General features: G+C 40.6%; 1 protein-coding gene across 14 annotated transcripts in view; it reads left to right on the forward strand.

Moving 5' to 3' along the window:
* abcc8 (ATP-binding cassette, sub-family C (CFTR/MRP), member 8) overlaps positions 1–15,540 on the forward strand; it is a 124,516-nt gene that overhangs the window by 43,697 nt on the left and 65,279 nt on the right. For 10 of the 14 annotated variants that reach the window (XR_009824362.1, XM_062036179.1, XM_062036173.1 and 7 more), the window contains 4 exons: positions 8,018–8,230; positions 10,678–10,842; positions 10,918–11,073; positions 14,488–14,622. Coding sequence is in view for 13 of the 14 variants with exons in the window: in XM_062036179.1 (XP_061892163.1) it covers positions 8,018–8,230; positions 10,678–10,842; positions 10,918–11,073; positions 14,488–14,622 (669 nt within the window). In the remaining variant the exon portion in view is untranslated. The remainder of the gene's footprint in view (positions 1–8,017; positions 8,231–10,677; positions 10,843–10,917; positions 11,074–14,487; positions 14,623–15,540) is intronic. The other 4 variants (XM_062036180.1, XM_062036170.1, XM_062036177.1 and 1 more) reach the window with 1 other exon arrangement.

Below are 15,540 nucleotides of genomic sequence, written 5' to 3' on the forward strand. Positions count from 1 at the left end.
TTCAAGAACAATGTAGCATCTTCAGTGGTGTACCGCAGTCATCATTAGGCAGGGAAGGGAGACCAATGACACAACGAGAGTTATTTTCTCCAATAACAGGTTGTTTTCTTTATTTTCACTGTTAAAGTAAGGACCAGAAGTGTCAATCAAGAATGAGAAATTAAAGTGTTTTTCAATCTTCAATTTAGAGAGTTAATCAGCATACTCAACATAAATATAAATGTAAATATCCTCAACATTGTTTTTTTAATGGTCTCCCTTGCTCTTGTCAAAGTCCATACATGCTTTTTTCCCCCTATTCTATTCTCAAGAGTCCTTCGTTGCTCCTTAATCAGCCCAAAGCAGCCTCAGGGGACCGTTTCTTGGCTGGGTTGCATTCTGGGAGCTGTAGACCTTTATCTAGTGGCCATTTTGGAAGTAGTTGTCCACTATTAGATTAAGAATAAAGATTAAAGGACTGTAGCGTCCCTCCAGGGCAGCAAGGTGGTACAGGGGTTAGTACGTGTGCCTCACAACACGAAGGTCCTGAGTTCGATACTGTGTGGAGTTTGCATGTTCTCCCCGTGACTGCGTGGGTTCCCTCCGGGTACTCCGGCTTCTTCCCACTTCCAAAGACATGCACCTGGTTGATTGGCAACACTAAATTGGCGCCTAGTGTGTGAATGTGAATGTGAATGTTATCTTTCTATCTGTGTTGGCCCTGCGATGAGGTGGCGACTTGTCCAGGGTGTACCCCACCGTCTGCCCGTGTGCAGCTGGGATAGGCTCCAGGCCCCCCGTCCCCATGTACAAGGTTTGTACACGTCGAACCAGTGGCGGGGCGTCCAATTCACACCTAGGCCGTCTGTGAGTAACACTGAGCTGACAAACAATGAGCACCAGCGATCGCTCAGCCTGGATGTGCTGCCGGGCACAAAGTGTTACAAAACTTTCGTACACTAAGATGAGATTCGTACGTAAAGCATATTTTCAAATGGTCTGTGGTTCGTAAATTGAAAAGTTTGTACAAAGAGGGGTTCATAAATCGACCTATAGTCTTGTAATACTCTTAATTAAAACGGAATGTTTACTTCTCGTAGTACTGTGGTATTGTTTGTTAAATGTCTGTTGTAAAATAGAACCATTCTGTCTACACAAGCTGTGATGGAAAACAAACAAAATCAGGGCTAATGAGAATTTCTCACCATATTTTAACAACATCAACTCAACGGTACCGATTCTTGGAGACGGTGCTTTTAATTGCCCATGGATTTTCTCAGTGCATTTAGTTTAAAAATGAAAGGTTTTTTTTTTTACTTAATTACTTCTTTTGATAGATATGCATGTGTTAGAGGCATAAACAAAGTTCTAACGCAAGTATACAAAGGTATAAAGGGTTTGTTTAAAATTTGAAAAAACAGCTTTAAAGTTTTGATTGATTTGGATGTTAGGGAATGCTGCTTTTTATTGTTATTGCTTCCAGCTGGTCTCTAGCCAATCATATCTCAACTCTGACTGAGATTTGTGTGTGGGTGTCTCTGTGTGTGTGTATCATGAACTATGAGCCATCAGGGAAAATATTTCTCAACAGCATCAAAGAAAATGAAATGTCACTGATTGCACTTAGAGGATTATTGCTTCTGATTCGACATTGAACATGTCAACATTTTCTAGTAGTAGATCTTACAATCTATAAATTAAAGTGCAACCTTTATGGTACATACACACATTTATATAGTTTTACTGTCATGATCCCATATGATAGTTTTGACCTTGTTGGCTATTTTCCGAATGTTTCGTATAATTTCCTTTTCTGGTGCTCTTATTTTAGTTCTACTTCCTGTTAGGTTTATTGTTTTGCTGCACCTTCACTTGCTGCTCTGTTTCCTGCCAGCACACCTGTTTTCCTTTAGTTAATCCAGCCTATTTAATTTCACATGTTGCTCCTTGGTTAATTTTTCTTTGTGCTTTGTACTTAAACAAGTATTTGTCTTCAGTGCACTTCCATGCTGCACTAGATTAATTTTGCACTACCTGTGTTTTCCAACAAATAGATTTCTTGCATGTTCTTTGCTTTCTTTGCTCTGCATTCTGGGGTGCAAACCAACAATGCGAAAAATAAGAAAGTAACAATCACAATAAATTATTTTATGCTGTTCAAGCCCAAAACTTATTTTATACAGTATTTACTTAGTAGTTTATCATAGAAAATTATATTAAAAATCTTGTAATAATAACACTTTTGAAGTTGTCTTCTTGCTGACCTGTCCGGTTTGCCCTCATTTGGCTAAAATACTGCAGGAAGAAGCAAAAGGGTTACTGCTCCCTGTTTGAGGAGCATCAAGTTGGACTTGTCCAGTAACGGTCTTCCTGTCTCATTTTAATAGCATGTGTCAAGCCTCATATAGTCAGCAGGGTCAGAACTTTCCAGTCTTTGAAAGGTCACGTGCGTTCGTCATGGCTGAACGTGCGTCCGGTGTGAACACGATCCCACTTCCTTTTGGTTGTGAAGACAGATAAAAAGATCCCGGTGGGGCAGGGGGGTTGAAGATGGGAGGAGTCCGGTCAGTGTGGAGGCGTCGGGTCATCGTCGTTCTACTGTGAACAAGGCGACATGATGACCCTTGCGGGTGTCACAGTGCTGCATTTTATGGGAAGATAAATCTGTGTGCGTGTGTGCGTGTGTGTGTGTGTGTGTGTGTGTGTGTGTGTGTGTGTGTGTGTGTGTGTGTGTGTGTGTGTGTGTGTGTGTGTGGACGTGAGAATCAGCCATCCTTTCTTTCCTTCAAGTGACCGATCCAAGGTGTGTGTCTGTGTAAACGAGTCTAAAAGAGTGAGAGTGTATTTGGGTTCAAATAAGAAAGTTAGTGACTCATAATAGGTCACATCTGTTGTCAGCGATCTGATCTGATGAGCACACACACAAGCGCACACACTTTGGGAGAGCTTCTTTCATGTCTTAACAGTGACGATCCACATGTGTTTGACATCACTAATATTCAATAGTGAAAATTGTTCATTGAGCCTTTTGTATTTTTCATCATGACTATAATCAGAATAAAACACGTGGAGAAAGATTTTAGCTACCGATCAGTATCGGATGATTTTCCTGAAAAAATATGTGATCACCATTGCCGATTAATGCCTTTTAATGCCGATCACAAACGCTGATCCTCTCTGGCTGAAACTGTATTTATTTTTAGTCCCCCGGCTGACAAGCGGCTGCTGTCTCCATACACAGTTTGGAGCCGGTCCCCTAAGTAAACAATTATCACCTCCATTGCAGCAAACAAACTGAAATTATTAGTATCTTACATGTCATTATTACGTACATTATCACTGAGGACAAGGCTAAACATGTTACACACTGAAAGCAAGCCAGCAACAAGCATGCTAATAGCCAATCTAGCTTGAAACAACACCAAGAAATAAGCGCTTAATAAACTTTAAGAAGTGTAGATGGAACCATGTTACAGCAAAAAGTAAGCAACTATTAGCAGTATATTAAAGGCCTACTGAAACCCACTACTACCGACCACGCAGTCTGATAGTTTATATATCAATGATTAAATCTGAACATTGCAACACATGCCAATACGGCCGGGTTAACTTATAAAGTGCAATTTTAAATTTCCCGCTAAACTTCCGGTTGAAAACGTCTTTGTATGATGACGTATGCGAGTGAGGTCACTAGTTAAACGGAAGTATTGGTACACCTTTGAATCCAATCCAAAAAAGCTCTGTTTTCATCTCAGAATTCCACAGTATTCTGGACATCTGTGTTGGTGAATCTTTTGCAATTTGTTTAATGAACAATGAAGACTGCAAAGAAGAAAGTTGTAGGTGGGATAGGTGTATTAGCGGCGGACTACAGCAACACAACCAGGAGGACTTTGACTTGGATAGCAGACGTGCTAGCCGCCGAACTCACCTTAACTTCCTCCGTCTCAAGGCCGCCGACCGCATCTGTGATCGGGTGAAGTCCTTCGTCGCACCGTCGATCGCTGGAACGCAGGTGAGCACGGGTGTTGATGAGCAGATGAGGGCTGGCTGGCGTAGGTGGATAGCTAATGTTTTTAGCATAGCTCTGGGAGGTCCGGTTGCTAAGTTAGCTTCAATGGCGTCGTTAGCAACAGCATTGTTAACCTTCGCCAGGCTGGAAAGCATTAACCGTGTAGTTACAGGTCCATGGTTTAATAGTATTGTTGATTTTCTATCTATCATTCCAGTCAGGGGTTTATTTCGTCTGTTTCTATATGCAGTTAAGCCCGATGCTATCACGTTAGCTCCGTAGCTTAAGTGTTTCGCCGATGTATTGTTGTGGAGATAAAAGTCCCTGTGAATGTCCATTTCGCGTTCTCGACTCTCATTTTCAAGAGGATATAGTATCCGAGGTGGTTTAAAATACAAATCCGTGATCCACAATAGACAAAGGAGAGTGTGGAATCCAATGAGCCAGCTTGTGCCTAAGTTACGGTCAGAGCGAAAAAAGATATGTCCTGCACTGCATTCTAGTCCTTCACTCTCACGTTCCTCATCCACAAATCTTTCATCCTCGCTCAAATTAATGGGGTAATCGTCGCTTTCTCGGTCCGGATCTCTCTCGCTGCTGGTGTAAACAATAGGGAAATGTGAGCAGCACTCCAGCTTGTGACGTCATGCTACTTCCGGTAGGGGCAAGGCTTTTTTTTTATCAGCGACCAAAAGTTGCGAACTTTATCGTCGTTGTTCTCTACTAAATCCTTTCAGCAAAAATATGGCAATATCGCGAAATGATCAAGTATGACACATAGAATGGATCTACTATCCCCGTTTAAATAAAAACATTTCATTTCAGTAGGCCTTTAACAATTATATTAATAAAAGTCTAGAGCAGTGTTTCTCAATTATTTTTTTGTTACGCAACCCCCATAGTGTACTTATAACATAAAATAGTTATAAGTACACCTCTGCATAACATTGTAACCTTATTAATAATAAATAAAACCAAAAAAGAAAGTTGCCAATCGTCATTACCACATTTGGAGGTGTTAAAATAGCCATGTAAAATTGCTAATGCTAATCAGTAGCATGTCTATGGCATATCCAATATGAATTACCATCAAGCTTGCCCATTTTGAAAAGTGGAGTTTTACTGTGCATTGGAGTGTTCATATATACTTACTTTGTCGGCGTTGAAAATGGTAACTTTACCTAAAGGCAGTCTCACTGAGTCCGCTCTGAGTGCTGCTTGAGTGATTGTTTGCTCGCAAAGTGTTTGAGCCGGTGCCCAGTCTGCAAATGGACGTGACGTCACGAGCATCAAAGGTATCCGAAAATGGCGCCCTTCGGTTTTACATGATTCGGTACCTGGTCGTACCGACGGAATTCGGTCGATGCCTGCAAAAGTATAAGATTTGGTACCTATCTCCACAAGGCTACAATATAAAAACTGAAACTGAAACAAAAACCTCCCATCTCACACTTACTGAAGTCCTGAGTGAGTAAACTGTTGTGATGAAATAGAGTATGTCATCCCTTAACTGCAGTTCACTTCCTGTTAGATCCCCCTCCATGCACTGCATGACCATTATGCTTTGTCGCCTCCAATGGTGCATCCTCCTTGGCTGTCAAGCTTCACTTCTACACCATTAATCAGGGTATCCCATGATGCAGCAGCAGCATATAGAAAGAATGGAAACCCTGACTATGTCCTTGTTTTACAGCTCTCGGCTGAATTGGCTGACTACTTTTTCTAATGATTCAGCATTTTTATGTTTAAGCTGTTCTTGCTGTGCTGGATGATTTTTTTTTTTTTGTCCGAGCTAGTTTTTTCAACAGTTTTGCTTTCATGTTTCCCTATAGTGAAATAAGATTTCATACACGTCTCCAACAAGAGCATCTACAGTTACCTTACGTCACCAATGTACAAACTTTTCCATTGAGGGTCACTAACAGAATAATGAAAGGAAGCTGGGTCCACTTTGATACGCTTTATCCATGTAAGATATGATTTTGATAAATTTTGTGCATTAAAATGACTAAATCCATTGTAGGTCAATAAATGCTAAGATATCTGATTAAAAAATATTATTTTCTAAGCTTTGTATACAGTTGATTCCACAAATATTAATTAATAATATATCTCATTGATAGTAATTTTCAGAATATGGAGAGGTGTAAAAAAAAAAAAAAAGTTATGGGCAGGGCCGTAACTAGGATTTTTTTTAAAATACTGAGGTAAAAATTTGGTCCAATAGGAGCTTTGAAAGGCTGAAATAATGTGTATCCCAACACCATCTGAATATTACCTTGAGCAATACAATTAACAATCCACTTTTTTATCACTATGTTTAAGTTTAATGTATGACATAATGGTAACATAATCAAAACATACGTTTAAAAACGTTACTTTATATACAACTCCGACATGGCTCTGAACTCAAGTCCTTCTACTTAGCGTTGCAAGTACTAGAGATGCACGCCACGCGGTCATTGAAAATGGAGGGGGAGGAATCTGTCCCCATATTCTAATCAGTGACAGAGCTTGACGTGGCCAGGAATACATTTAGGGAAAAAATATATATGAAGCGCCTTGACATTCAATAATTTACCTTTGACATGCGCATCTTCACACAAAACACCCCCTTCCACGGATCACGAAGCCCTTCGCACAGTGCGTGTACGACATTTAGGGCAGGGCGGCACCTGACTGACATGACAACAGTATTATACCAACAGCGTTTCACATCAATTTCATTCAGGTGAAACAAACATTAGTTACCTCAGTATAATTTAATGTTATGTTGGCAGCACATTTCAAGTCGGATGATGCATAAAGTAAAAGTGGACTTCATTGCATTATGTTGTGCATGACCAAAGATCGTGATTGAGAGAGGATGATCTACCGCATGTTGATGTACAGCGCTCACAATGTCCTACACAAAGTATACAGTCGTGATCAAAAGTTTACATACACTTGTAAAGAACATAATGTCATGGCTGTCTTGAGTTTCCAATAATTTCTACAACTCTTATTTTTTTGTGATAGAGTGATTGGAGCACATACTTGTTGGTCACAAAAAACATTCATGAAGTTTGGTTCTTTATGAATTTATTATGGGTCTACTGAAAATGTGACCAAATCTGCTGGGTCAAAAGTATACATACAGCAATGCCCCTTGGCAAGTTTCACTGCAATAAGGCACTTTTGGTAGCCGTCCACAAGCTTCTGGCAAGTTTCTGGTTGATATTTGACCACTCCTCTTGACAAAATTGGTGCAGTTCAGCTTCATTTGTTGGTTTTCTGACATGGACTTGTTTCTTCAGCATTGGCCACACTTTTAAGTCAGGACTTTGGGAATGCCATTCTAAAACATTAATTCTAGCCTGATTTAGCCATTCCTTTACCACTTTTGACGTGTGTTTGGGGTCCTGTTGGAACACCCAACTGCGCCCAAGACCCAACCACCGGGCTGATGATTTTAGGTTGTCCTGAAGAATTTGGATGTAATCCTCCTTTTTCATTGTCCCATTTACTCTCTGTAAAGCACCAGTTCCATTGGCAGCAAAACAGGCCCAGAGCATAATACTACCACCACCATGCTTGACGGTAGGATTGGTGTTCCTGGGATTAAAGGCCTCACCTTTTCTCCTCCAAACATATTGCTGGGTATTGTGGCCAAACAGCTCACTTTTTGTTTCATCTGACATCACATGGACAAAGATAAGACCTTCTGGAGGAAAGTTCTGTGGTCAGATGAAACAAAAAGAAAACAATTCCTACCGTCCAATCACTCTATCACAAAAAAATAAGAGTTGTAGAAATTATTGGAAACTCAAGACAGCCATGACATTATGTTCTTTACAAGTGTATGTAAACTTTTGACTACGACTGTATTTGCAGTCAGTCATGTCATCGTTTGTGACACTTAAGAAATGTAGAGGACATGACCTTGGTGTCCACAATAGTAGTTATGGTCATAGTTATGGGTCATAAATGTCCACACTTTGTACACCCGTGCTTTACTTTTTTTTTTCTGCTCTCCCTCTCCATCAGAGACCTCAAGGCACGTCACTGCAGGGCCCCAAGTGGATCTGGCAAGCCTTGAGAAAAGCGTTCGGCCGACCTCTCATTCTCAGCATTACATTCCGCTTCCTGGCCGACCTGCTGGGTTTTGCTGGTCCACTCTGCATCTCCGGCATCGTCCACCACATCAGCAAGAACAACAGGACCATCCAGCAACCGGTGAGAGCATCATCAACAACCTTCGTAAGATCCTAATACCGTTGGAAATAAGAACTTTTTTTTTATCTGTTACACTCATCATGCAGACATACTGCAGTGATCAAAAATAAATATCTTTTATTCCCAAATTATAAATATGAAACACTGATCTTAAGAATGCTTCTATGCAAGGATATCTAGTGACTATCTAATAGGGGTGTGGGAAAAAAAATCGATTTGAATTCGAATCGCGATTCCCACGTTGTGCGATTCAGAATCGATTCTCATTTTTAAAAAATCGATTTTTTTTTTTTGATATTTAAAAAAATAACTTCTGTCTAAAATAACTTTAGCTGCATTTAGAAGTCGATGGAAAAATAAGAGCCATTAAATATGTGTACACTTTATTATCCGACTAGTCAACTAATCGTTAAGAGGATCGATGACTAATCGAGTATCAAAATAATTGTTAGTTGCAGCCCTATCATCCACAATACATACGTGAGACAAAAACAGTCTTTTCCTTTTTTCTGCATTCTAAATTGTAAAAAACTGCACGTAAGACACGGCAAACAATGCAGATAATGGAGATTCGATCTATTCCGCTTTTAAAGCCCCCCAAAAAACCTCCAAAAACCTCCAACAGTGTTTTATATACATGCTGTAAGTATGTACTGTATGTAATGTAGTAACAGGGACATTCAATATAACATGCATTATTTACAGCATTTTTGTTCATTTTAAGCATTACCTTAACTTCTTTCATGGGCGCATTGGTTTCACAGAGCATAGTAACGAACGCTACTTCCGTCAAAAACAACAAACAGATTTTGTGTTTGGTACCATTATTAGTAGACTGTGAGAGCTTTGAAGCGTTATCATGTAGCACTGTTGATAAACGTTTCAAATAAGTACTTACAATGTGGGATGCCGAGTGATGGGATGTTGTATCTTTCAGCATTTGTGCTTCCAAGGGATGTTGCAATGGTCTTAATCTGTGTTCCATTTGTTAAGGGCCATATAGTATCCAGTTGGTAACTATTGAACATCGAACATATACAAACCCTATTTAACCCATTTTACTGCTTACCCACAAGCCTCATGTGTACTAAACAACTTCGTCATTGCTTCATACAATACTTGGACAACGTGAAATATTACACTATAACATTTTTAAAAGTCAATCAAAATAACGTAGTATCAGCCAAATGCACACAGTATGCGCTGGATTTTTTTCATTTAAATGCATATTTATACTAAAATTCTCATTAGTGCAGCATGAGCTATTGTCTTTGAAATGGCTTCATATGTGTGGTTGGAAGTGATGCTTGTTTCAACTTGTGCAGTATTTGCTCAGTAATGATAAAATATTGGTGTTGTTGCTTGTTGGTTATGATCATATGCACAGTAGGTCACATACTGTATGTTCATGCTGTCACAAATAAGGATGCAGAAATTGCCGCCTGTCAAAGTTCACGGTTTCAGTCATTCGAGATGCCATTTCCCGCACCTGCTTGGATGGTGCACTAATTTAAGACGTGTCAATTATTTATGAGACTGCAGGAGACGTCTCAATTCCTTAGAGTTTACAGAACACAGACGACCACATCCGAGAGCCAATCAGTGAGAACGTCTCTTGAATTATGAAGTCAGACGTGGACTGCAGCGGTGGAACATCACACGTTTATTTGAAAATATTATGAATGGTTCTGTTATCAGTAGTTTGACAGTGTCACTTTGAAGACCAAATATAGATAGTTTGGTATGCAGAGTGTCATTTCGGGGACAGCGTAGCTCGGTTGGTTGCAAGTTCAATCCCAGCTTCCTCCATCCTAGTCATGTTGTGTCCTTGGGCAAGACACTTCACCCTTGCTCCTGATGGGTCGTGGTTAGCGCCTTGCATGACAGCTCCCGCCATCAGTGTGTGAAAGTGTGTGTGAATGGGTAAATGTGGAAATAGTGTCAAAGCGCTTTGAGTACTTTGAAGGTAGAAAAGCGCTATACAAGTATTTACCATTTGTCGAATTTGAGTGGTATTGGGGTATATCAGTTCACATTTCTGACTTCTGTGTCGCTGGCCTTGGATCAGTTCACACTCAATGCGCTCTTTTTGCGTTGCAACTGACTGACAATCAATGGTAGTCTGCCTTTTTTCCTACATGGAATAGACCCCAGCCCTAGCAATGAATGAACATGATGAGGAACTGGATGGATTGATGATGTAGGTGACAGGGTAAGTGAGACATATACAAGATTGAGGGTTGGTGTGATGTTAAGCAATAAATCAGTGATGATTGAAATCCATTATAAAACAATGAATCTTTCAGGAGAATATATCCAATATCCATTCCCTGAGGCTTCCTCCATTGCAAACCTTCCATTGAACTTGAATGGATTTGCTGAAAGCTACTCAATGATCTGACTTTAAATATCTGCTTAGTTTTTTTTTTAAAACAAATTAGTTAAAATTTCCTCAAACTCTGTTCTTCCAGATGAAGTTGTTGGGCATCTACTTCATTTCCTCCAAGGAGTTTCTGGAGAATGCATATGTGCTGGCCGTGTTGCTCTTCTTCGCACTGCTCCTGCAGAGAACCTTCCTCCAGGCCTCCTATTATGTGGCGATTGAGACGGGCATCAAGCTACGTGGCGCCATTCAGGCACGTATCCTCAGATGTTCGCCATCAAAATGAAACAAAGAAATGCCTCCATATGTTTTGTTGTTTTCTCCCCAGACCAAAATCTACAACAAGATCATGCGTTTGTGCACATCCAACATGTCCATGGGCGAGCTAACTGTGGCTCAGATTTGCAACCTGGTTGCCATAGATACCAACCAGCTTATGTGGTTCTTCTTCCTCTGTCCGAACCTGTGGGCGATGCCAGTCCAGGTTAGAAACATGAAGATATTTGTGAAATTGTGTTGCTCTTCTGCAACGTTACGTTTTGTTTTATGTGCTTTTCCTCCCATAATGTGCGGTTTATAAATTATTTTGGGAAAAAAATTATGGTTAAGCATTATTTCGCCCTGCGAATCTACTACACCAATAGATTGATTAGTACTGAAAACGCTATATATTTTCCTACAAAATAATTTAAAACATTCTACACACTTGTTTGCTTTAAATGTTTTTCTAAATTTCTTGCATCTGTTGTGTTAATAAATGAGCATTTAAATAGTTAATAGGGAGACCGTGGCATATGGGAACAGTTGATATTTGTTGTGCAAAGTGTCCACAGATAACAGTTTTGTCACAATAACTTTTCAACAACACATTTAAGAACAAATGCATTTATTTATGAATTTTTTCATGGTGGCCTGGCATGAATACATTTGGACAACCACACACATTCACCCTCGTTCATGAATGCATTACAACGCACCTGCTTTGCCAGAGTATAAGAAGAGGGAGCAAGAGGGCTCATTGGTGTTGCCCACTTAGTGGCTTTATGTCTACTGCATATTTATCTAATCCAATCCAATCCTCTTTATTTATATAGCACTATTAACAGAACTGTTTCCAGAGTGCTTCACATAAAAAGAAACAATAATAAGTAATTAAATTACAATTATTTAAAATACAACAAGTAAAAAACAAACCAATAAAATAGAATATAACAATAAAAGACACAGGGGGCAGCAAGACTCACGCCGATTTAATTGCGAGTAATTGTAACCCTTCGGATACTCTTTAACAGAAAAGTTAAAAGCAACAAACCCTGTGGTAACTTTTGGAGACTCTGAAATGGAAGCAAATGTCGCTCTTCTTAACAATCACCGGGTGGTGCTGTGGGCTCCTCCCCATCTAAAAGTAATTTAAATGTTAAGGTTGTGTAGGTCTGGCAACCCCGGGATGCAGAGAAAGGTAAAAACGCAATTAATTGTAACGACTTGGTCGCATGGTTATGCGGAGGTAGTTCTCCCAACATGCAGACGGAAACTCCGGGGACAGCGTGCAGGTAGGAAATGATTTATTTGCATAAATCATGCAGGAAATGCAGAAAAACAATAGCGTGCCGATTAGCGCGGGAGGCAAAGCTTAGGAGGAGGCTAATGCGGGAGCTGGCATATAAACAGGAATCACGAATAAAAAACTATAGCCGGCGTTAACTGTTGCGTGTAGCAAACAAGGAAGCCAGACTGATTGTGGAGAGAAATGGGAATAAATAGCTCTCTGAGTGTCCCGAACACTAATCAGAGGCAGGTGAAAGTAATCTGCAGTCATGGCAACTGAAACACAAACCCATGGGTGCAGAAAACAGAACTGAGGTAGTCAAAACTAACAGAAGAAAACACGATCCGGGCAATGGATCATAACAGTAATGACAAAAGCAAGGACGTGCAGCAGGGGAGTGCACAAAGCTCAAACAGGCGTAGGTAGCGCAAAACCCAAAGCAACACGTTGAGGTACAAAGCAAATCTAGAGGGACGGGGCTGGCATAGGAAACCTCCTGATTAGTGATTGCCAGCAGTAGAGTCTCCTAATTACAAATGGGGGCAGGTGCTCAAGCCAAAAGTAAAGTCGCTGTGAAACAAAGGAAGACAGGAAGTAGAATGAAAAATAAAGGCACCTGTCCGGAAATAATACAAAATACAGGAAGCGAATAATAATTTCCAAACTGAAAAAAGAATTACAAAAAAATCTGGAAGTAAAATGTGTCATTTGATTTTACACTGGTGGTGACTTGTCCAGGGTGTACCCTGCCATTCTCCCGAATACAGCTGGGATAGGCTCGAGCAACCCCGAGAGGGACAAGCGGTAGAAAATGGATTAATGGATGAAAGTTTACATTAGTTTGGGAGAACATGTTTTTTTTGCAAGACGGCGCTGATTGAAGTTCTGAGTCTGAGATTTCTCATTTGGATTTTCCCGACGAAAAAGCTGAAGAAGGCCAATTAGCCCCCAATTGTGGACTTCCCCTCTGATGTTTCGAGCCTGAAGCAGAGGCCAAAGAGTGGGAGACCAATATTAATCTGGCCCCTTGCTGCTGGCGCTGCAGCTGCAAATCACCGTGCTCTTTCTGCATTTTCTCAAGCATCTTTCAGAAAACATCAGTAGAAGAGGACGCAAAATGAAATGATAACAGTTTTACCTTCTTTCTCCGGTTTTTCGCAAAAAATCACTACAGGTATTCATTTTACCTGTATACATAATTTTTGGTCCAGAACTGTGAAATAAATGCCATTGTTTTCAGAATTATAATGGCTCGATAATGGCTGTACATACCAATGTCTCTTTGGTATGAAGTATAAGCACCTCCACTTCCTTATTGTCAATGTAGGACATCATAACAGACAAAAGGGATTGTGAGAAACGTAGTGTTTCATGGAACTTTTTTTACAGGAAACTACAATGCAGCAGTGCGCCCGACCATCCATCTATTTTCTACCGCTTGTCCCTTTCGGAGTTGCGGGGGGTTGCTGCAGCCTATCTCAGCTGCATTCAGGCGGTAGGCGGGGTACACCCTGGACAAGTCGCCACCTCATCGCAGTGCGCTTGACCATTGAAGCTCTAATAGCTGCAGAGATTTAGCATGTAGTCCGCCACACTCACAGTATGCTAGAGACTGTGAGCACATTTAAATCTACCTGGACGTTGTAAAGATGACGCAAAGGTGGTCGATCAACATTATCTTTATATGCCAAAACCCAATACTGTCGTTTGCAACCACACCAAAACAACGTCAACAAATTCCACTTTTCTCCTTGTCAGAAATCACAGAACTCTTACAATAACGCCAGGTCTCTACGGCACTCACTCTGTCTTGTGACGTTTAACAAAATGACGGAAAGAAACAAAAATTGGGTTTTTGTTCTAAACATATCTGTTTTGCTTTTCATGTTTTTTACTGACTTTATGCAGTCGTGCAAATTTGAGTATTACGTCCTTACCCCCTCTGCCACAAATTGCAGTAATGGGGGAAACGGCGCATGTAAAAGTATGACAGATAGCGTTAAACAGCATCACATCAGCTACTAGTAATTTAGAGGTTGGTTAATTTATTACCAGCCATCCACATGTCTCCAGGAAAGCTGTTAAGAGAATAAATCACATCCTACTGTTCTCTCAACTGCCTTCTCACCACTCTGATACATTTTCTTGTGAGGGAGAAGGTGTGATGCTGTCACATCTATGAAGATTTGTGCGAGTGTGCGCGTGCGTGTGCGTGTGTGTGTGTGTGTGTGTGTGTGTGCGTGTGCGCGTGTGTGTGCGTGTCCTGTAGATGTCAGAAACAATGCAGAGAGCAACACTGTGCCACAGTAGCATGCTGCTGTTCTCATTCTCATTATCTCCCTCACACAGATTGTAGTGGGAGTGATCCTGCTTTATTACCTCTTGGGAATCAGTGCCTTGATTGGAGCGACTGTCATTGCTGTGTTAGCACCTGTCCAGTATTTTGTGGCCACAAAGCTGTCACAGACACAAAAGAGCACTCTGGTGAGCGTCCATTAGAAGTCATCCTCTCTGTAATTATGTCAAATGGATATTCATGTCAGAGGGTGGTTTGGTTATTTTTGTTTAAAGTATGTAATATAAAAAAAACTGAGCTGCAACTCTTGAATGTTTACCTCTACCATTCCAGTTCATTACATCTAACGAGAAGTCTGACTGATTAATGTGACAAATAATCTTGGTCATTACTGCTGTGCTCACTTCCTTCCAGGTAGTAAAGTGACATGTGAGCAGGTAATGAAGTGGATGTAACTAAGATCCAAATAACAAGAGCTCAGGGGCATGTGCAATCTCTAAAGTTGTGTCTACTGTTATTAGGCATGTTGCAGTTGATCAACTAAGACTCAGTGTACAAATGATAACAAATACAAAAGGCTGCATAGCTTGGTTGGTAGAATGGCCGTGGCCGCAACTTGAGGGCTCCAGGTTCGATCCCCGCTTCCACCATCCTGGTCACTGCCGGTGTGTCCTTGGGTAAGACACTTTACCCCCTGTTCCCAGTGCCACCCACACTGGTTTAAATGTAACTTAAATATTGGGTTTCTCTATGTAAAGTGCTCTCAGTCACTAGAGAAAAGCGCTATGTAAATATAATTCACTTCACTACAAAAGCAGTGCAGACTGCCATATTTAAATTAGGATTTTGCGTGTACTATACCGGTTTTCACCATGGAGACACTCATTTCCCTCCACATTTATGGCATCATTTGGTGCAACCTGTGGTGTTTTGTTATGTTGTTTAACATGCAGCACACAAATATAATAAACCTTTTCTGGGCTATATTGAAGCGCGAACTCGACAACATAACATATTTTAGCATGTCTAAGGTGCACCCTAGGATGATGCATCTTGATCATTCCAGATCTACCATCACAACACTGGCACCTCCTTAGGCACATCTT

Source organism: Entelurus aequoreus, linkage group LG24, assembly GCF_033978785.1.
Source record: "Entelurus aequoreus isolate RoL-2023_Sb linkage group LG24, RoL_Eaeq_v1.1, whole genome shotgun sequence".
Taxonomy (NCBI): domain Eukaryota; kingdom Metazoa; phylum Chordata; class Actinopteri; order Syngnathiformes; family Syngnathidae; genus Entelurus; species Entelurus aequoreus.